The 23,280-nt window shown below is 43.7% G+C and overlaps 1 protein-coding gene across 1 annotated transcript; it reads right to left on the bottom strand.

Moving 5' to 3' along the window:
- Positions 1–3,122: 3,122 nt before the first annotated feature.
- LOC139473851 (arrestin domain-containing protein 2-like) lies at positions 3,123–17,077 on the bottom strand. Its single transcript, XM_071256625.1, has 7 exons — positions 16,960–17,077; positions 12,923–13,069; positions 10,212–10,435; positions 8,617–8,796; positions 7,721–7,900; positions 5,610–5,886; positions 3,123–4,479 (listed from the first exon to the last, which is right to left on the bottom strand). Exons 1-7 carry the CDS (start codon positions 17,075–17,077, stop codon positions 4,106–4,108), a joined length of 1,500 nt encoding a protein of 499 aa, XP_071112726.1. The 3' UTR covers positions 3,123–4,105.
- Positions 17,078–23,280: the final 6,203 nt, after the last annotated feature.

Here is a 23,280-nt window from a genome sequence, read left to right as displayed (position 1 = left end):
TCAGTAGAACTGGTAGAGTCCCACAACTGGCATCCAAAACGACACCTCAGTAGAGCTACAGCCGTGATAAATCTCAAACGAGACTGACAAAACTTGGACCTAGTCCTTTGCGTGACATGGAATACACACAAGACCTTAGCTTATTGCTTGCTTCCAGCGTCCTCTCCATAGAGGTGAAGTCATCAGTCAGCATAACACCAACATGCTTGACTGACTTGGTTGTAGGTATAGGGTACCCGTAGAGGATTATTTCCCCTGATGCTTGTTGAGACCAGTAGCGGCCAACCAGTCCTTGTTTGATGTCCCCATAATGCCGAGCGCCAGGTGATGTCAGCGTAGCAAGTACCGCTATTAACACCTTTTGGCATGACACGAACGGAGATCGAATGCCCGACCTTCCGCTCTCCGGGCAGACGCTCTAGTCATTCGACCAAAGAGGCGGTCTAATGCATTTGACCTTATTAGGCTAAATACGTGAATGTGAGAACGGTTCAATGGCTCAGAGAGACTCTTTACCGTTTGCTCTGTAACCTGAAGCGTTTTGTATTCGGTCAGAGGGTCTATACAAAGATTTTCTTTAGTGTTATATAATGATACTTACTATTGGTTACTATTTGGCTTATAAAATAGATCGAAACAACATATCGTAGTCAACGAGCCAATATATATATATTAGAAATGTGTACTTTAGAAAATACACATACACACATGTGTGGCCTATATAATCTACTAGGAATATAAAATACGTATAATTTCGCCACATGTTCGCATAATACAACTTATATCCCTAATACGTCATAGTCATGATACGGAAACACACTCAGCTAACCACAGAGAGTGTCACGCACACACGCACAGTCATACACACAGACTTACAAATACACATTCTCTCTCTCTCTCTCTCTCTCTCTCTCTCTCTCTCTCTCTCTCACGCACACTGGCAAACACACACACACACACACACATAGTTACACACACACACACATAGTTACACACACACACACACACACACACACACACACACACACACACACACACACACACACACAGAGTCACACAGCAGTCAGAATCATTTAGCTTTCGAGTTCTTTTCCATTACATTATTGATGTTCTCTGTTGTCATTAAACTGGCCTCATTAACTCCGCGCAGAAATGAAATACGAAATACAATTTAGAGAAAAGCATTATGCAGTAAGAGAAATGTTGATAACATTTCCGAATTAATACTTGACTATTTCTGACGTGATCAAAATGTGGCTCGTCCGTACGTATGGGCAGGTACGGTTTAACATGGACAATGTACGCCCTGTCTGTGTGTATTGACAGGCATGCACTGTTTAACACGATCTGGCAACGCGTCCAGTCTGCATGCTGTGCATGGAACTATTTCACCTTGTTACGTCAAAGTAGGTTTTGTGTAAATATATTTATTTGTAGTACATGTAATTGTTAGTGGCAGCAAAATATTGAAATACTGGTACAAAATATCAAAAGCTGTGGTGGCCAGATTTGAACTGCAGCCAACAGCGGCGGCGAGAGAAGCTTCCAGATGTCATCTTTCCCTTGCTGATTACCTGACACAGCAGACTTGATCTTTGGAGACGTTTCGGGTTGGGACAGTTAATTGAAGGCTAGCTGTACCTATGTAAGAGCGACAAGATAGCGTTTCGAGGCTTTTTCAATCTGCCAAATGTAAATGGGTGGAATTCATCTACCGTATCAATATCAAATTATAGAGATATATGCCCGCAACTGTTTGGGCTTGCTGAGTGAGTGAGTTACAATTTAACGTCGCATCGGAATTATTTCAGCCATATAACGTCGAGGTAAACGACAATACAGGCCAATTATGTACTTAGTAAAACTGAGTGAGAGTGTCTGTCGCGATCATATTGTCTGAACCAAAAGCGTATTTAAGGATGATAAACCATTTATTGGTCATTTGCTTGATAAAAGGCAGTACCCGGATGTTCCCAATCTTAATAGCATACTGACAAACGAGCTGTGTGCGGCTGGGCGTCTACGGTCAACAACCTACCGTGCAGACGGTACCACTACTGGTCTCCAAACATCGTCATGGTAAAATTTAGCCCCCGTGAGTCGACTATCACAATAGTTGAGGTCTGTCCCCTAGCTGTATGTATGCAACGCCACCGAGTCGCCGCCATATCGTGCTGTGTTTTTGTACTCTATTCTGGTAACTGCCTGACCATTAAGGCTTTTTCTTTAGCCAGGATAACGGCAGTATTCAAGGTTATATTGTTTTATGGTATTCTTTTTTAATCATTTAATAAACAATTAAATTGCGACACATCCAGTGAAGTAGCTAACGAGACTACATTTGTTTACCACAAAGGGTAGAATAGGTCTTCAGCAACCCATGCTTGCCGTATAACAGGCGTCTATGCTTGTAAGAGGCGACTAACGTTAACGGGATCGGGTGGTCTGATCCCAATAGTCGGACATCAAGCGTTCCTTATCCTTGTATTTACTGGGTCATTTGGTTTGTTTGTTGTTTAAGGTCACACTCAACAATATTCCAGCCATATGACGGCTGTCTGTAAATAATCGAGTCTGGACCAGACAATCCAGTGATTTACATCATGAGCATCGATCCATGCAATTGGGATATGATGACATGCATCAACCAATCACCCGATCCCGTTAGTCGCCTCTTACGACAAGCATAGTCGCCTTTTACGGCAAGCATAGTCGCTGAAGACCTATTCTACCCCGGATCTTTACGGATCTAATATGTATGTACAGTGTAGTGAGGGAAATATCCTGTAACACAGGGCTGCTACATCAACAGCATTTAATGACAAACACAATACAAATATATCTACACACAGATAGTATAAAATGTATGAAACATTTGCCTGTGTAAACACGGAAAATCAGAAAGGTATAGATTACACATTTCAGAAACATTGCCATATTGTTCATTGCATAAGCAGGTTCTTCCACCACGACAGGAGCACATCTGTTATTAACACTAATAAAGGACCCGTAAATAGTGTGTTCATTCAAACGTATTGACGATTCACAATAACAAGTAAGATAAAACGAGTACTGTCATTAAACTGCCACTTGCGTGTCTATCCAGTACTGTCCCTCTGAGCCACAAGGCAATCAGCAGCACATATTGCGGAAGCCTCACTTGTTTGTGGTTTTATGATGCCGTCGGTGTCCCCAATACGACGGCGGCCTGTATTTAGTCGAGTCTGGGCCTGTGGTGTATAGCATGACCAACGCCTCGTGGAGTCGGGGTGCGATGACACAATCAGCCAAACCTGACCACCGAATACCCATTTTAGAAGTCTGTCACCTCAAACATGAGGTACTGAGGGCCAATTCTGATCCGGAGGGGTAGGTCAACTTTCAAGAAATAGAGAGGCAAGGAAGATGTTGGTTTACTTGGTTTTGGCCGCTATAATGCAATCCATTTGTGTTTAGGCTCGCCAAAAAGTTTTTTGAAAACAACACTGTTCTGACATAATCAATTGAGACATGTCATTGTAGTTACATACATATAGTTACATAGAACTATACGAGGTTTTTTTGTATGTTGTTTAACTCCGCACTTGACAATATTCCAGCTATATGACGGCGGTGTGTAAATAATCGAGTCTGGACCAGAAAATCCAGTTATTGACATCATGAGTATCGATCCACGCAATTGGGATACGATGACATGCATCAACCAAGCCAAGGAGTCTGACCACCGATCCCGTTAGTCGCCTCTTACGACAAGCATAGTAACCTGGGCTACTGAAACCCGATTCTACCCCGGATCTTCAGAGTACATGCAGTTCCTATGAGCTCCGAATGTCAAGCTTGTAATTTACTGGGGTGGTGGTGGGGGTGGGAAAGGGAGGTTGGGTATGTTGGTCTCATTACAAAGTGTTGCGTACGTTGGGTAACTGTGACACATAACCAGCAGCTGCCCGATGCGAATAGAAATAAACTCAACCGTGTTGACCTCCATGTTGTACGACCACGATCACTGGACTATGATTGTTAAGATAGTTGACTGGGGAGCGTTTTTTCTTCAGTCGTTTTTATCGTCATCTTTAGGTCACAGGGAAGATTTAATGTGTCCACCCTATACTCTCCCATCGTCATCTGCGTGTAGTTCATTGACACTAGTGTCAAACCTCACGGTCATGTTTGTGCCTTGTCTCGCGTTGAGTGTAACATTTACGTCACTTTCTGAAGTCCCAGGATCCTTAGGCTGTTCCGGTTCCGGTGTTGCGCCGTTTTCAATAACGACCTGAGTGTTGACATTGCCGTCTGTCTCGTCCCTCTCCATCATCTGGTCACGTGGTGGACGATGCGCCTGCTCCTTCATCCGTGCCATCAGCTGCTTCCAGTTGTAGAACGTGTACTGAGGCGTGAAGGCGTCTCCCGACGTCGCTACGTCGTCGTCATCAAGCTTGCTACCCTTGATGTGGACGCATTTAGCATACACAGGGGGTGCTGCGTTGTAAACAGAAAAATAATGTTTAAAAATATATCTGTATCAATTGCAATTATCTCCCCTTTGACGTTATGTGTCAGCGTTAGTATAAGACGTATACGTTTAAATATAATCTTTTTAACTAACCTTTTTAACACATTTAGCATTTCTTACGAAATGAACAAGACGCGTATAATGCATTCCACTTCACATTGCAGGATCTCATCCTGCTTGTTGAAGCATACCTTACGTATCTTCGTCAAGTAGTTTCACGTCATCTTACCGAAACGTCCCCATTCGTTTCCCTCGCCTTTTCTCGTAAATTACAAGGCTTGGATCATCTTCCCGAGGAAAGAACGTTAACTGACTTTAAAAGTCCAGCTTCCACCCTTGCCGAACTAGGCTGGATTTCCTGGGCTCGATCGTAGCGCCAGTGGCTATTTCGAGTTATGTCCCTTCTATGCCTCTCCTATGGACCAATCAGCTTCCACCTCTCGTGTCACTTGCTTTTGTTTCAAACAAAATGGCGGGTTACAGTCAAGACGATCTGATCGATAATCAAGGTCTATAATGATTGTAATAAAACGGGTCTTATATCGCGAAGTTCATCAAATCACATGAGCACATTGATTAAAAACATGAAAAGATTTGGAAAATATCTGTTGACAACGAGTTGGCGGTGCACATGCTTTGCAAACCCTGCAATCGACCGAAATCTGCATTTCAGTTTACGAACCGGATTTCGATTTCAGTGCTCGATTTTGATTGGATTATGCATAGACTCGTTAGTCCAGCCAAAATCTAACTCCATAATACCAGCCTAGTTCGGTAAGGGTGGAAACTGGACTTTTATAGTCAGTTAATTCTCTTGCCTCGGAAAGATGGGCTTGGATCGGAATAACACAAGTTGGTCACAAATGTTCACCATTGGTCGTGTGTTCGAATCTCAGAATCTTTTCCGAATGTGACATTTTGTCAGAACTCTTGGATTTCCCCCCAAATAGTTAACGCCTGCACTCTTCACTTAGGTTTTTCCTCTCACGCTGACGCGCCATGGGATAAGTGATGTAGTGTTGGAAGAGGTTTTTACCCTAACTCTCATTGATATATCACACTCATCATGTGCTTCAGACACGAAGATGGAACTTACGCATTGCTATGCTGGCGAGACTCGATGTTGCTGCTGGCACAGTAAGAGAACCTGGGTCCTGGATTGGCGTGGCTCCCGGCCCCGATGTGCCGTTACATGGAAAGGGCGTGGCGCCAGGTGAGGGTATGTCGTTTTGCTCCCGGTCACCAGTAAGGTTGAATAATCCTTCTCCACCCAACATCCGGGCAACCACGTGTCGTAGTGGGATTGTGCCGATGAGGATCTCGTCGTGGAACTCGATGCTGTCACAGTTGCAGCCGTCAGGGACTATTTTCAACTATAGAAGCCGGAGTAGTCATATACAAAATAGACAATGATAAAAAATCTGTTGTATTTTGAGTAGAGAACACAGTATAAGACAACACTGAAATAATTCATCCAAAGCGGATACATATATACTATAACTTTAAGGTGGAGGTGTAACGATACGGTGGGGTCGCGACACGATACTTATCCCGATGCTATGGTTGTGATACGATTCGTATCCCAATACAGTACTTTTATAGTTATAGTAGATATCGTTGATATTCTTTCTTTTTGCAAGTGAATCACAGCCCTGAAACATTTGTTATTACATCTTAAGAGATCAAAGATGGGATATTGACAGAAACATATTGGTAGAAGGCATTGTGAATGTTATACTTTGTATGTCCAACTATGAAATACTAGAGACTGTCACCATGCTGTGTTTCGGAGCTTGATTTCCTCTGAAGTATTCTTGCCATGTAAATCACTTTCTTTCATTGCCAGACATTTTTGTGTGTGTATTTTTCTGTAGTTTCACCTCAAAACAAAATACCCCTACCGTTTTTGCATAGTATATAATTCCTTTACATCCTTATTGCGTTTCCATATTCCTTCTGTGAGGCACTACGTATTTTACTATTGTACTCTTACCACTTGTTATTTGACGCCGCAATCAGCAATGTTCAAGCTGTATGACGGCGGCCTGTAAATAACCGCGCTGGACCAGACAATCCAGTGATTGATATTGATATTGAGTGCAACGACCCACGCCATCGGGGTAAGATGACAAGCCACCCGATCCATTAAGTCCATCACAGCATAGAATGTTGGGGACCTATTCTTACCCGGAATCTCTACGTTGTTTACCACTACTACATCAACTCCTGCTACACGTACAAACACTACCACTACTCCCCCCCCCCCCCCCCCCCCCCTCCTTTACACACACATACATTCACACTCTCTGTAGGGAGTCCGGATCAGGTTAGATCCCCAGCACCTCAAGAGGAAACTACTTGGGAACCTGGCCGTCCGACAGATGGCGTGGACCGTCGTTGTTCATACATCCATTCAATTGTACTATACTACTACTACTACTACTACTACTACTACTACTACTACTACTACTACTACTCCTACTACTACTACTACAACTACTACTGCTACTATTACTGCTGCTACTATTACTACTGCTGCTACTACTACTACTAGTGCTACTTTTACTGCTACTATTACTACTGCTATTATTACTGCTACTGCAACTACTACTACTATTACTACTGTTACTACTATTATTACTAATAGGACCGCCTCCGTGGAATAATACAAGCAGCCACACACACACACACACACGCACGCACGCACGCACGCACGCGCGCCTGCATGCTCGTCGCTATATAAGTGCAAAAGTCTTGGACGCGACGTTAAACCCCATTTCACCTCACCTCACTATTACTGCTATTACTACTACTGCTACTATGACTTCTACTACTACTACTACTTCTGCTGCTACTACAACTGCTACTACTACTGCTACTACAACTGCTACTACTACTACTGCGACTATTACTGCTTCTACTACTGCTACTACTATTACTGCTACTACTGCCACTATAACTTCCACTACTACCACTACTACTACTACTACTACTACTACTACTACTACTACATCCACTGTCACTGCTACTACCACTAAGACCACTGTTACCACTGCTGTAGTCGTGCACCATCACTGTGTATTATATGTATTTCTTTTAATCCAACCAGCATCAGGAAAATATATTGTAGATGAGATGCTGCTTCTTCAACCCCTCAACCACCTACGGCATTACAGCTCTGACTTGCTACTCTACAAACGACCGTACCCTGATGATGTAGTCCACGTCGATGATGTTGCAGCCCATGAGATGAGAGGGTGGTGTAGGTGGGATGTCTACCGTGGTCTTCAGCATCCCCGAGCTGTGGGCGGTCACCGGATCCATGTCGAACCTGTCCAGTTCTTCCTCCTGTTTCTTGGAGTCATCGTGGGCGAAATACGTCGTCACCTAGCAACACGCAGTTTATGTGCAGTACACTGTCGTACACGGACACCCCGCTATCCGGACAACTGTATGTATTGTTTATTCGGTAATGAGGACACCGGCCCATTGTACAAGACAGTATATATTCACATTATATATATGACAACCACTGGAACGTCTTCACCCAACCACTTATCGTTAATGTGGACGGGGTTTCAGTGTATACGAAAACAGTCAGAATCATTTGGTTAATTTGTCACATACGTATTATGACTCAGTTAGTGAGTGAGTATAGTTTTACGCCGCTTTTAGCAATATTATAGCAATATCACGTCGGGGGACACCAGAAATGGGCTTCATCAGAGACCTGGCTTCAAACATTGAATCCCCATGTGGGGTATCGAACCGGGTCTTCGGCGTGACGAGCGAACGCCTTAACCACCAGACGACCCCATTCCCAGTACGTACATACGACCTTGTGAGCCCTTGAAGGAGCGAGCGTACTTCCTATATAAAGAACATTATACTTGACCGTATACTAGCGCATTAAGTAGTTTTAGGAGCCTTAGAGCGCAAAATCATAAACCGGTTACTCACACAACGCTGAAGACGCTCAAGATGCTGGATAGGGCTATCGCTAAGGGCAATAGGGTAGAGTGCATAACACAGCGAGTCGTATCAATAATATGAATCGGACATTCACTTACACTATTAATCATACTGGCGGTCATAGTACAAACCATTTTGAACTTGACCTCTGACAGGAGTCTGCTGTTCGACTTGTTCTTCACCTCCACTGTGAGGGGGATCTCCTCTCCGGGGACGAAGCCGCGGCGGTCGATGTGGTAGTTGAGCGAGAAGTAGCCGGCCCTGCAGCACCCGCAACACACCGTCTGTTCCGCAGTGTGCACGATGGGCTCCTGCAAGTTGGTAGATATGTGCTTAGAAGGACTTTAAACCAAAACTGTGTTCTACAGGAGATATCATCTGGGTGAGATCAAGCGATATCCACTAGGGGATATCACTACAATGAGTGAGTGAGTGAGTGAGTGAGTATGGTTTTACGCCTCTTTTAGCAATATTCCTGCAATATCATGGCGGGGGACACCGGAAATGGGCTTCACACATTGTACCCATGTCGGGAATCGAACCCGGGTCTTCGGCGTGACGAGCTAACGCTTAACCACTAGGCTACCCGACCGCCCCCACTACAATGAGATTGCGTCATACTGCTTTACAGAATATTGTGATGTCACCGATTACAATGACAATGAAATCTCTCTGACACTGAAGCTGGTCAGCTGTACGATTTAGACTTAAGACTATTGTTTACAAAATGAAAAAGATTGATTTTCGATACTTTATAGAATCTTTCCCTCGTATCTTTTGATATAAACATATTTGATAAAAAAAGGTTTAAATCCTCGGGTAGCCTCGGAGTTTTAAACTTTTATCGATTTGTGTTGATATATTTGATATCAACCCTCGGATGCAATTCTCTATTCAAGTTTGTGAAGTAGATGCGCTGTTTGGATGTTAAATACTGTCCATATTGGAAATATTTTTTCTCCAAACGTTGGATCTCAAACAATGTGAATTTAACCATCTTCCCGAGGCAAGGTAGTAACTGACTATAATAGTCCAGTTGAAACTGGATTTTTACAGCCAGTTAAGTCCCTTGCCTCGCGAAGATGGAATGTAACAGCATGATTCAATGAATTAGTACCGGGGTCGGGCTTACTCATTGGTTAAAGCGGTGGTCGACACGCGTTCGTGGTCGATTCACAGCGTGAGGACGATGTATGGTGCTTGTGTATTGCTAAACCCGGTGTAAAAGAGACTTAACTCACACATATGCTGAATAAAGAAATGCATGTCCCCTGGCCGAGACATGAGTTATGTCATGTTATCACACCACAATACAGATTACTGGAGTTAATTTCTCTCTATAGCAGGTTGGGCCCATGTATGGAATTCTATGTGTTTCCGTGACGCGTGATAACCCCCAAAAGCTAGCCATTACCGGAACCGGAAGTACCTGAGACAAGCATCTCAGGACACGCTTACCCTGTTCGCTAACTCTTGTTTGACAGTGATCTCTTCATATAATTTTCACCGCTATTTTGATTTTTACGCCCCTGTTATCCTTTTTCGGCAGGTTATTCTTCGGCGTTGACATTTCAATTTTATATTGGTTAAGATTAAAAACTTAGAAGTCAAGTTATTAAACGCCGTGGATTCGTAGCTGCATTTATCGAGAGAGCATTGATGGCATTAACTCCATAGAGTACGACTTTTGTGATTAGTGAGAGTAAAGGTAAATATGATTACTGACGCTGGCGTGGGGGTCGTCGTTGAGGTCGTACATGCCGAGGACGGTGAAGAATATCTTGACGTTGTGGTCTCTCTTCCACGGCTTGTCTATTGTGGCCTTGACCTTGTAATTGACGCAGCCATGATCTCCCTCAAAGGAACATGGGAGGTTTTTAGGGAGGGGGACACTGAACGGGAACTCGTAATGTCCGGCGGGGAGATGTGCCGAGAAGTCCTTGTCAGAATCTGGAATAGGCGAGTGACCATTTGATAGCTGCTGTCACACAAACAATGAATGTGTCTCGCCACGGCTGTATCATATCTGCTAGAATACACACTGCTCCGGCTAATGATGTCATCACATCACATCACAGATATACCTGTCCCGTATCTATCTAGTATTATCATCCTCTCAACATTGATGTACCCCGTGACGTATCTAGGTTCATCTTCCTTCTACACAGATGTGCCTACCCCGTGATGTATCTAGGTTTATCTTCCTTCTACACAGATGTGCCTGCCCTGTGATATATCTAGGTTCATCTTCCTTCTACACAGATGTGCCTACCCCGTTTATGTATCTGGGTTTATCTTCCTTCTACACAGATGTGCCTGCCCTGTGATATATCTAGGTTCATCTTCCTTCTACACAGATGTGCCTACCCCGTGATGTATCTAGGTTTATCTTCCTTCTACACAGATGTGCCTGCCCTGTGATATATCTAGGTTCATCTTCCTTCTACACAGATGTACCTACCCCGTGATGTATCTAGGTTTATCTTCCTTCTACACAGATGTGCCTGCCCTGTGATATATCTAGGTTCATCTTCCTTCTACACAGATGTACCTACCCCGTGATGTATCTAGGTTTATCTTCCTTCTACACAGATGTGCCTGCCCTGTGATATATCTAGGTTCATCTTCCTTCTACACAGATGTACCTACCCCGTGATATATCGAGTTATATCTTCTTCCCATCACAGATGTTTGTGCCCCTATCTAGTATTACTATACGCCCATCATTGATGATATAACTAGCTTTATCTTCCTCCCATGACAGATGTACACTCTTCAAAAAACGAAACGCATAGGTGTTTTGAGAATTCCAATTAGATTTTTCCCGGCAATCGTCATAAAGACAATTCTATGTTTGATTCCCGTTAATCATGTCATGTTTGTTGTGCATTGCGCGCAAACACATCTCAAAATGTTTTTTGTAAACGTTTGTCAGCAAAAATGCAAAGGATGCACGGAAATTGCTTTCAGAAATAGTTTTCAGCACAATGCACGTGCAAAATGTTGGAAACAAGAGTAGAGACACTGACTATAAAAGACCGTACAAAATTCATCAGTTCATTACGAATTTCCTGACGTGAACGGAGATCGAAAAAAGCCAAGATTAACTGCAGCTGACCGAAATACCGCAATATGGCGTTTGGAAGCAGGGGAGTCCCAGTCTGCCGTTGCAAGACACTTCAACGTTCACCAAAGCACCATATTTAGACTATGGGATCGATATACCCGCACTAATTCGACTCAAGATCATCCCAGAGGTGGAAGACCAAGAGTGACCACCCCTGCGCAGGATCGGTACATCCGGTTGCATCACCTTCGGGATCGATTTGCTACAGCAACTGACACTGCAGGACAGGTGCCTGGTATGCGAAGAATTTCCGACCAAACCATCAGAACTCGTCTGAGGGAAGTAGGAATTCGAGCGAGACGACCAAAAGTTGGATCTGTCTTGCGACGTCTACACCGTCAACGACGTGTCCGGTGGTGCAACAGAGTACAGGCATGGGATTGCAGGAACTGGCGACGCATTTGCTTCAGCGATGAGTCACGTTTTCTTCTTCAACGACGGGATGGAAGATAACGTATATACTGACGTCGACATGAACGTTTTGCGACGAACTGCATTCGACAGGTGAACCGATTTGGTGGCGGGAGTGTCTTGGTGTGGGGAGCCATATCCTACACGGGTACATCACAGTTAGTGGTTGTCCAGGGCAATCTTACGGCAAACCGATACATAGACCAAATTCTGCGTCCCCACCTCCTCCCAACTTTGGACCGCCAGAGGGAGCGGTTCCAACATGACAACGCTCGGCCCCACACAGCACGTGCAACAGCTAATTTCCTTGTTAATGAGAACATCAATGCCCTTCCATGGCCGTCTAAATCGCCTGATCTCAACCCGATTGAACATTTGTGGGACGAACTTGATCGACGCGTCCGTCAACGTCCCCAGCGTCCCCACACACTTACAACGCCTTACAGGAGGAATGGCGAAGAATTCCCCGCGAAAACATCCGACGACTTGTGCAATCTGTGCCGAGGAGGTGTCGAGCAGTGACGCCTGCAAGAGGTGGTGTGACCAGGTACTGACCATGACGCCCCCTTGTGGCTACACATGTGCAATGACTGAACTGAATTAATGCTGACAATGACGACAATGCTTTTTTCGATCACTGTGTCTAATTTTATTTGATTGTGTTCACGCATATTCTGTGTAGATACTTTTACATCCGCTTAATATATATCGTTATTTTTTAACTATGCGTTTCTTTTTTTGAAGAGTGTACATATCCCGTGATATATCTAGTTTTATTTTCCTCTCACCCCAGATGCACATACCCCGTGATATATCTAGTTCTATCCTCCTGCCATCACAGACGCACCTACCCCGTGATATATCTAGTTTTATCTTCCTCTCAACCTAGATGCACCTACCTTCTCCCCAGAGCAGCTTCCTGTGGTTGATGTAGATCTCCTCTGCGTTGAAGTGGACCACGACGGTCTTCTTACTGTCGTCGTCGTCCTGATTGGCCGTCTCCTTCCAGTTGACCCCTGCCTTGCCTTGAAAGGTCACTCGTATCCCTGAATTGTAGAGTCCTCTTGTCTCTTTTACACTTGTTGACTATTACTATAGACTAACAATTAGTCCCAGAAATAAAGTTATCTGAGTTAAAAAATATGTATCTACAAAATAAAAATATAATCCAAATGAATCCCAGAACATGGCTAAATTTCTAGCTGGGGCAATCTAGACTTACCAAATTATTCTAACTTGAGTTGGATTCCCTTTTTAGATTATTCTCTAGGGTCTGGGAGACATACTACTCTAATGCTGCGTGGACCAATACTAAATTGGACAGTCCTTCCTTGAAATATAACAGCTGCTTCTTGGTACTTTGTATATATGTGGATAGCTGACACAATCGGCATCATGACATATTCCCATAATAGACAAGAAGACAATAAATGTCATAGTGGACATATATGCCAGATAATAATGTAGGATTTATTTAAAAACAACATACTTATATTTGTGTACTGGTGTTTTAGAACTATAGCCAAAGGCGACCTCACCTCAGAGAGAGAGAGAGAGAGAGAGAGAGAGAGAGAGAGAGAGAGAGAGAGAGAGAGAGAGAGAGAGAGAGAGAGATTACTGAAGGCACGCATGGCAGTTTTTTGTCTATCAATAAACGGTTTCCGAGATTTTGTCAATCAGAACACGTTCACAACGAGCTGATTTTTACCGGAAGACGTGTTATTGGCTGAGTGCCCTATACTTGTGTAGTAGCGATAAGGGTTTCGCTATCGGATGTTTTCAGTAGTAAAGTCTGATATCGGAATAAATCTTACTCGTTTTAATGTCATGGATATAGGACGCTATCTATTTAATTGATGAGTGATGAGAAACTGAATCAGAAGTCCAATCAAGTTTAAGTCCGGTCCACTAAACGCCATGACCTGAAGCTTCCTAATCCATATTGTATATATTCGCAGGCAAGGGGAAAACAGCACATGGGATAGAAATAGATGTCTACACAATTGTTCAATACTGTCCTTTTTTATTCTGTTGAGTTGATCTGTGATAAGGTTTATATATTATGCTGCTATATTGCTCCCTGATGTCCGCTGATACTGGTGTGTGGTGGCGTGCAATTAATGTGGTGTTGAGATTGTGAGAGAGTGGTGATTTAATACCTTAATAGCGTTCTCCTGAGAATACACTCGATAAACACTGGCGTGACACACTAAACATGGGGGGGGGGGGGGGGGGGAGCTGGCGTTAACAGGCTTGTAGATTTGCTTTTATTCTATAAATGATTCATGTAGTTATATAGGGAATCAATGGATTAACGCATAAACTTCTACCTCAACCATTCGCCCGATAATAAATTCACATAAACCATAACTACAGTAAACTACGCTTATAACGAACTCAAAGGGACCGCTAATTTTTGTTCGTTATAACCGTAGTTTGTTATAAGCATGTATACAGCATTTATGAAACAAATGGTAGGGACTGACAATAAGTTCGTTATATCGGTCAGTTTGTTATAAGCGTGTTCCTTATAAACGTAGTATACTGTATTTCTCTGTTCGACGATGAATCTACGGGTTTTTTTTATCTGAGTGGTGTTATTCACTATGATACTATCCAGGTTGAAGTATAATCAAGAAATTCTTTAAAAGTTAATGAGTCAGTGTGAGAGCAAAGGGTACTTCATATTTTCAACTTAAGCTCAATCAAACTGTGACATTGGCTGTAGTGCTCAATTAAAACGTTGCCAGGACTCACTCCTAACACCCAGCTTTTATATCACTTTATCGTTTTGGCTTTCGGGAACGGCATCCAACGTACAAAGCTCCAGCTTGCGACCTACCGCATCGGTGCTACCTTTCAGTATCCAGCGATCAGGTGGTACGTCTGTAACAACGCTTAATGTGGCGGGGTTGGGTCGTGGGAGAGGGGGTAGAGAGAGAGAGGGAGAAGGTGGGGTGGGGGGTGGGGTGGGTGGGTGTGTATTTGGGTGCAGTGTGTATTGGCTCCAGTATGTCTTTGCTCCAGCTAAAAAGCTATACACGCTACCTACACAGACGCACCATGCATCTCGACTAAAGCAAATGTTTTGCAATAACTACAGTTTGCAGAATCGTGGCTGATATGATCAAATGTGTCGACATTTTTTTGCAATATATGCTAAAAATAATCGGTAGTTCCACAGATTATTTTCTTAAAATATTTACGTTCATGGTGCGTTGATAAACATTGAAATGTTTTGGGGTTTTTTCAATAAACTACTCAAAAGAAGTTAAAGAGCACCCGAATTTCTTATATGACTGTACAGTTAATGATTCATGCCAGATTAACTCTATGAAGAAAGGCCGTGATCTTTAACTGGTAGAATAGGTCTTCAGCAACCCATGCTTGCCGTAAAAGGCGACTATGCTTGTCGACAAACGGGATCGGTTGGTCAGGCTCGCTGACTTGGTTGATGCATGTCATCGATCCAAAATGCGTGGATGGATGCTCATGATATCAATCACTGTATTGCCTGGTCCAGACTCGATTATTTACAGACCGCCGTCATACAGCTGGAATATTGCTGAGTGTCGCGTTAAACAACCAACCAAATTTAACTTCTTCTGAGTAGCATATCTAGAATAAGTGCTAGTTAAAGGGCAAGAGTAATCTTCATTATTAACAGTCAAGTGATTTATAAATGTTTACAAATAGGCCATTTTCACAAATCAATAGCGCTTTGTCCTGGGCCTATTGCTGAGTCAATGAGTTAAGGGCCTGTCACACCTGGACGATTTGGGTCGCCGGAGCTATACCGGAGCACAAATTTGGCGATTTTAGGGGATCGGTACTAGTACGGCAGCGCAACAGTATCATATCGCTAAGAACGCTAGTACATCCTCAGGACATCGTCGGAACATCGGCAAAAAAATTAGCGACGGCAAGCGACGGTAGTAGTTTTTTCGCTGCCGGAGCGAGCAACGGGACTACAACGGCAGTCCAACGGCGTATTCGGTATGGCTTCGTTAATGTCGGTAGAGCATCGGTAGCGTCCCGTAATGGATCGGCGGCTCTCCGGTGGCCTCAATGTGTCCCTTACTGGTATCGATGTTATACCGTAGTACTACCGAATACCACCGAAGTAGTACCGATACGCCGCCGATGTGATACCGGAGCTCCGGTAGTGCATCGGCACCGCAACGACATCACGCCGCTAGAGCTCCGGTCAACGGTGATACATCGGTATAACATCGGCGGCGCATCGGTAACACTAAGGTGACAGAAAAAGTGGTATTCGGACGCACATCGTCTCTTACAACGGTAGAACAACGGGAACGCCGGTACTACATCGGTATTGCTACGGTCAATTTTAAATTTTAAAGCGCTTTCTCGCCGGAGCTCCGCCGATTTTTTCAACGTTGTTAAATTTATTGCTCCGTTTAGTCACGGCGAGGTACATCGGTAGTGTGTGACAGGCCCATTAGAAAGAACCATTGTCGGACAGACCAAGCACCGGTCCGCTGTTGATGTAAAAATTATCAAACATTTTAGTCATCTGCCGCGATTAACGGTACTTCAAGTCAGGATTTGAGTCGATAAATAGTTTTAAAATATATATTCCAGTTACATTACATAGAAATAGCGATGGAAGCGCGTTGCCATTAGCGCCGGGGGTCACATTAGCGCACGGTGCCCACATGGGCGTGCTTTTGATACAACAGTTGCTGTCAACCCCTTTTCTATAGAAAGGATCATGTGTCGCACTGAACATCGAAATGACAAAGATGTGATAATTTGTTTATGATAGTATAAATAGTTTGTTTCAAACATTCTATCATACACAAATTAATGGTTTAGTTAATACACATGATATACGTATTTAAAACATTAATTGTTATTCAAATTAAGTAACGTCGGATGTAGATAGAACTTCGGGACCCGTCAAAGAACATACCTCTCATTTTCATGGGCTCGCTGATGGTGACGACGACCACGCCCGACACCACCTCCCCCGACGTGTACACTGTCCTCGAGTTGTCAAGTCGTATACAGAACTCCTGTAACTTGCCCATGATGCTGCGTCCTGACACCGACAGTAACAACACTTGGCGGAGACGTCACAGAGTGTCTACCATTACACTCAAGGTAGCTAATATAATCACCATACGCAGGCCATGTCGAAGAGAAATATTTCTGATCTATTGATGGGAATAGATTAATTTACGTTCTGTCAATTATACGTCAGTTTTGTCGTACCCGTGACAAAGACACATCGCAGAAACGTTGACAACATCGGCGTCATCGCCTCAGCAACAGATCATGTTAAAATGTCCTTCTATCCTCGACCAATGCAGTTACCACAGCCGTTCCTTCCCGCGTGTTTCATGCGAATGACTCTCACATAGCAGCCGTAGTAAAACTATTCCAACTTACTTAAATCGTTGGTACATTGTTAAACATTCAAATGGTCGTCGATAAAGCACATTCGGAACAGTCTCACAGACGCACACCACGGAACATGGTGGGCTACAGTCCCGGACCCAGTAACGTCCAACGCCCGGTACTGATAGCTCCAGCGAGGATGTGAAGTCAGTCAGCTGCTTCTATAGTGATCTACAGATTCACCAGTTTGACACCGGCGGGAATTATAAATATGTTTACCCAATTGGATCAATACTGATGCTTTTGTATCGCTTAGAGTAGCATAGACGCTGAGTTACAGCGCTATCGGGACATTGTCCCGGGTACAGTCGATTACTCAGTCTACTCCAATGTTCTGCAGAGAAGGCATTTAATTAAGCTGCGCTCATCTACTAATCAGCCACGATGGCGACTATGCGAGGAGTAGTGATAGCTGGTGCGATCATATCGAAATAAGTTAATGACTGACAACTAGCTTCCAATGCCACGCGGCGTGGGCGGTGGGGCATGTTTGTTTGTTTAACCAAACAGTGATAACGACCACATTATGCATTGGCCGCGGCCGGCGTCAGGATGTTTTCATTTAGATGTGCGGAATCACGGAACAATCCCCTTCTGAATCCCTGGAACAAAGACGATTGAACTTTGACGTTCCTACCAACGATGGCACCAAAATTAAGTCAAATGGTTCTGAAAGCTGAATTTAGATTAAATGATAATTGGTTTAAGTACTTTCTTTAATAAAACAACAAAAATCATCATTGGCGGCAGTCAACATGGTCAGCTTCAGATTTTGTCGACAATGTCGGAATATTTTTATCGTCATCATCATCATCATCATCATCATCATCATCATCATCATCATCATCATCAGAACCTCGAGGACCAAAGTGCTGAAGTTATGACGATGAAACACTTTACCTGAGATCGTAGTTTTTGTGAGGGCTGTGAAGGTTTATTTTAGTCTCATGCAGTCAGCATTTGATTTATAAGGTGATTAAACAATAAGCCTTTTTGTCTGTCGCCCTGTTGGTAATTTTTATTTATTTATTTATTTACAGACCGCCGTCATATAGCTGGAATACTGCCGAGTGCGGCGTTAAACATGCAAACACACACAAAAACACACGCACGCTCGCGCGCACACACACACACACACACATACACATGCGTAGATCGATGATCATGATGACATTCTCTTGATTGTCAAACAAAGCAAAACAAACACACTCAAAGACACACGCACGCACACGCACGAACACACACACACACACACACACACACACACACACAAACATGCGTAGATCGATGATCATGATGACATTCTCTTGATTGTCAAACAAAGCAAAACAAACACACTCAAAGACACACGCACGCACACGCACGCACACGCACGAACACACACACACACACACACACACACACACACACACACACACACACACACACACACACACACACACACACAAACATGCGTAGATCGATGATCATGATGACATTCTCTTGATTGCCTGGTCCAGACTCGATTATTTACAGACCCCCGTTATATAGCTGGAATACTGCTAAGTACGGCGTTAAACAACAAGCAAACAAACACACACACAGAGACACACAGACAGACAGACAGACAGACAAACAAACACACACGCGCACAATCGTGTATGCATGTCGCTATATATAGGTGCAACGATATTCACCTCACCTCCACGTGGTAAACATCCCGACTCCCGAGGGGTGAGACCCGCGTCATGATCTGAGTGCATTTCCTGGTTGAGTGCGTTTAAGTCCTATCACAGGATACATTAAGCCAGTCTCGACACTCATCCGTGTAATGTCAGGTACAGAGGAAGGATTCCAACACGCACGAGCTGTATAAAGCAGGGTCGAGTGAGACATCAATGTGTTTCTTTATGAGCAACCCTACAACAAAACGTCATGCGATTTAAATATTGCACGTGTTTGTAGTCGACGCCCTTGTACTATATGGCATACTTCACGGAGACATACTTCAGTGCATGGAGACATACTTCAGTACATGGACACATACTTCAGTACATGGATACATACTTCAGTGCACGGAGACATACTTTAGTGCACGGAGACATACTTCAGTGCATGGAGACATACTTCAGTGCATGGAGACATACTTCAGTGCACGGAGACATACTTCAGTGCATGGAGACATACTTCAGTGCACGGAGACATACTTCAGTGCATGGAGACATACTTCAGTGCACGGAGACATACTTCAGTGCATGGAGACTTACTTCAGTGCATGGAGACTTACTTCAGTGCATGGAGACATACTTCAGTACATGGAGACATACTTCAGGACATGGATACATACTTCAGTGCATGGAGACATACTTCAGTACACAGAGACATACTTCAGTGCATGGAGACTTACTTCAGTGCATGGAGACTTACTTCAGTGCATGGAGACATACTTCAGTACATGGAGACATACTTCAGGACATGGATACATACTTCAGTGCATGGATACATACTTCAGTGCATGGAGACATACTTCAGTACATGGAGACATACTTCAGTACATGGAGACATACTTCAGTGCATGGAGACATACTTCAGTACATGGTGACATACTTCAGTGTATGGAGACATACTTCAGTACATGGAGACATACTTCAGTGCATGGAGACATACTTCAGGACATGGATACATACTTCCGTGCATGGAGACATACTTCAGTGCATGGAGACATACTTCAGTGCATGGAGACATACTACCGTGCATGGAGACATACTTCAGGACATGGAGACATACTTCAGTGCATGGAGACATACTTCCGTGCATGGAGACATACTTCAGTGCATGGAGACATACTTCCAGTGCATGGAGACATACTTCAGTACATGGAGACATACTTCAGTGCATGGAGACATACTTCCAGTTCATGGAGACATACTTCAGTACATGGAGACATACTTCAGTACATGGAGACATACTTCAGTGCATGGAGACATACTTCCGTACATGGAGACATACTTCAGTGCATGGAGACATACTTCAGTACATGGAGACATACTTCAGTGCATGGAGACATACTTCCAGTGCATGGAGACATACTTCAGTACATGGAGACATACTACCGTGCATGGAGACATACTTCAGGACATGGAGACATACTTCAGTGCATGGAGACATACTTCAGTGCACGGAGACATACTTCAGTGCATGGAGACTTACTTCAGTGCATGGAGACTTACTTCAGTGCATGGAGACATACTTCAGTACATGGAGACATACTTCAGTACATGGAGACATACTTCAGTGCATGGAGACATACTTCCGTACATGGAGACATACTTCAGTGCATGGAGACATACTTCAGTACATGGAGACATACTTCAGTGCATGGAGACATACTTCCAGTGCATGGAGACATACTTCAGTACATGGAGACATACTTCAGGACATGGAGACAAACTTCCGTGCATGGAGACATACTTCCAGTGCATGGAGACATACTTCAGTGCATGGAGACATACTTCCAGTGCATGGAGACATACGTCAGTGCATTGAGACATACTTCCGTGCATGGAGACATACTTCCAGTGCATGGAGACATACGTCAGTGCATGGAGAACAGGTTATGGACGGCGCAGCTGCTACAGTCACACAGCGCGATGAGGCAATATTACCTTGATATTTCCAAACACATACAAACCCCAACAGTTGGCTAATAAACAATTCCATACAATAAAATAACACTAGAAACACGTGTCTTGTCATGGTGAGTTATTGAATGTTTCACGTGAATTCAGAATAATCAAATACAATCGATGGTCATCTGTGAGACTGAACGATATATAAACTGCCGGGCAAAAGAAAGTATACACGCATGTTTTTTGGTGGCTACTGAAAAAAACAAAAACAAACAAGAAATGGTTATTTGACGGTGATTTATTTGATACGGATATCCTAGTTGTGTTTTGTGTTAAGTATGAAGTGTTTCGGCGACTGTTTCAGCCTAGTGACGTTTTGATAACGGTTATAATTGTTTGGTCAAAAACAATTTTCAAGAGCATACTTTCTCTTCCCCGTCAGTTTATGTTGCAATACTTACACAGTACTGGTTTATACTTTCAATGTAGGCATAATGTGTGAAACCCATTTGTTTCAGTATGGTTGGAATAACTGTGCTAAACGTGGGAAAAGTCAACTCACTCCTCAATACGTTTATTCTACATTCATGTATTTCGCAGGATTACACCAATAAGGTACAGTGAGCGTTATCTGCAGCAACTGCAAAGTTTAATACCACCGCGTTCTCTCGTCTCTCTGCAAGTTAATAAAAGCGATAAAACACTTTAAAGCCACAAGAAATCTCGATTGTACGATTCCGATTGTATCATGAGCATGACGGTCGTGTTTATGAATCAAACAGTGTTCTCTCGTCGCTATGCACGTTAACCCATGTCTCGTCATGTGCATCATCATTGTCCGACCTTCAACATGAGAGAATCGGGTCAGAGATCCTTTTGGTCGTGGAAGTTATTTTCAAGGGATAGAATTCACTGTAAGTTTATTCGAAAAGAGTATGTTCTACCTTCCAAGTTTTCTTTAACCGATTACGAAGTAGATTTGTAATTCTACAAATGAAACAACACAATGTGTGATTCGTCGATTTCAAATCGTTATTTTAGATTCCATGTTTTGGGATATTTAGAAAAGATTTCGAACCACAAATTTAACATTCTCTGCAATTAATTTATTTTAAACGGTTTTGCAAATAATAGGCAATAAAGCCTTGGTATGTCCTGACAAGCGATAAGGCCATCACGTCTTGGTATGTCCTGAGAAGCAATAAGGCCATCACGTCTTGGTATGTCCTGACAAGCAATAAGACCATCACGTCTTGGTATGTCCCGACAAGCAATAAGGCCATCACGTCTTGGTATGTCCCGACAAGCAATAAGGCCATCACGTCTTGGTATGTCCCGACAAGCAATAAGACCATCACGTCTTGGTATGTCCTGAGAAGCAATAAGGCCATCACGTCTTGGTATGTCCTGACAAGCAATAAGGCCATCACGTCCTGGTATGTCCTAACAAGCAATAAGGCCATCACGTCTTGGTATGTCCTGACAAGCAATAAGGCCATCACGCCTTGGTATGTCCTGACAAGCGGCCATCACACCTTCGTATGTCCTGACAAGCAATAAGGCCATCACGTCTTGGTATGTCCTGACAAGCAATAAGGCCATCACGCCTTGGTATTTCCTGACAAGCGGCCATCACACCTTCGTATGTCCTGACAAGCAATAAGGCCATCACGTCTTGGTATGTCCTGACAAGCGGCCATCATGTCTTGGTATGTCCTGATAAGCCGCCATCACGCCTTCGTATGTCCTTACAACCAACAAGGCCACCACACCTTGGTATGTTCTGACAACCAACAAGGCCACCACGCCTTGGTTTGTTTTGACAACCAACAAGGCCACCACACCTTGGTATGTTCTGACAACCAACAAGGCCACCACGCCTTGGTGTGTTCTGACAACCAACAAGGCAACCACACCTTGGTTTGTTCTGACAACCAAATTGCCGTGAAGATTCCGGGGTAGAATAGGTCTTCAGCAACCCATGCTTGCCGTAAAAGGTGACTATGCTTGTCGTCAAAGGCGACTAACGGGATCGGGTGGTCAGGCTCGCTGACCTGGTTGACGCATGTCATCGATCCCAATTAAGTGGATGGATGCGCATGAGGTTAATCACTGGATTGTCTGGTCCAGACTCGATTATTTACAGACCACCGTCATATAGCTGGAATATTGCTGAGTGCGGCGTTAAACAAAAAAAACAACAAATCTGACAACCAACAAGGCCA

This window comes from Haliotis cracherodii, unplaced genomic scaffold (genome assembly GCF_022045235.1).
Source record: "Haliotis cracherodii isolate W230 unplaced genomic scaffold, xgHalCrac1.p SCAF_1, whole genome shotgun sequence".
In the NCBI taxonomy this organism is placed as follows: Eukaryota; Metazoa; Mollusca; class Gastropoda; order Lepetellida; family Haliotidae; genus Haliotis; species Haliotis cracherodii.
This window is presented reverse-complemented; position numbering and strand designations above follow the sequence as displayed.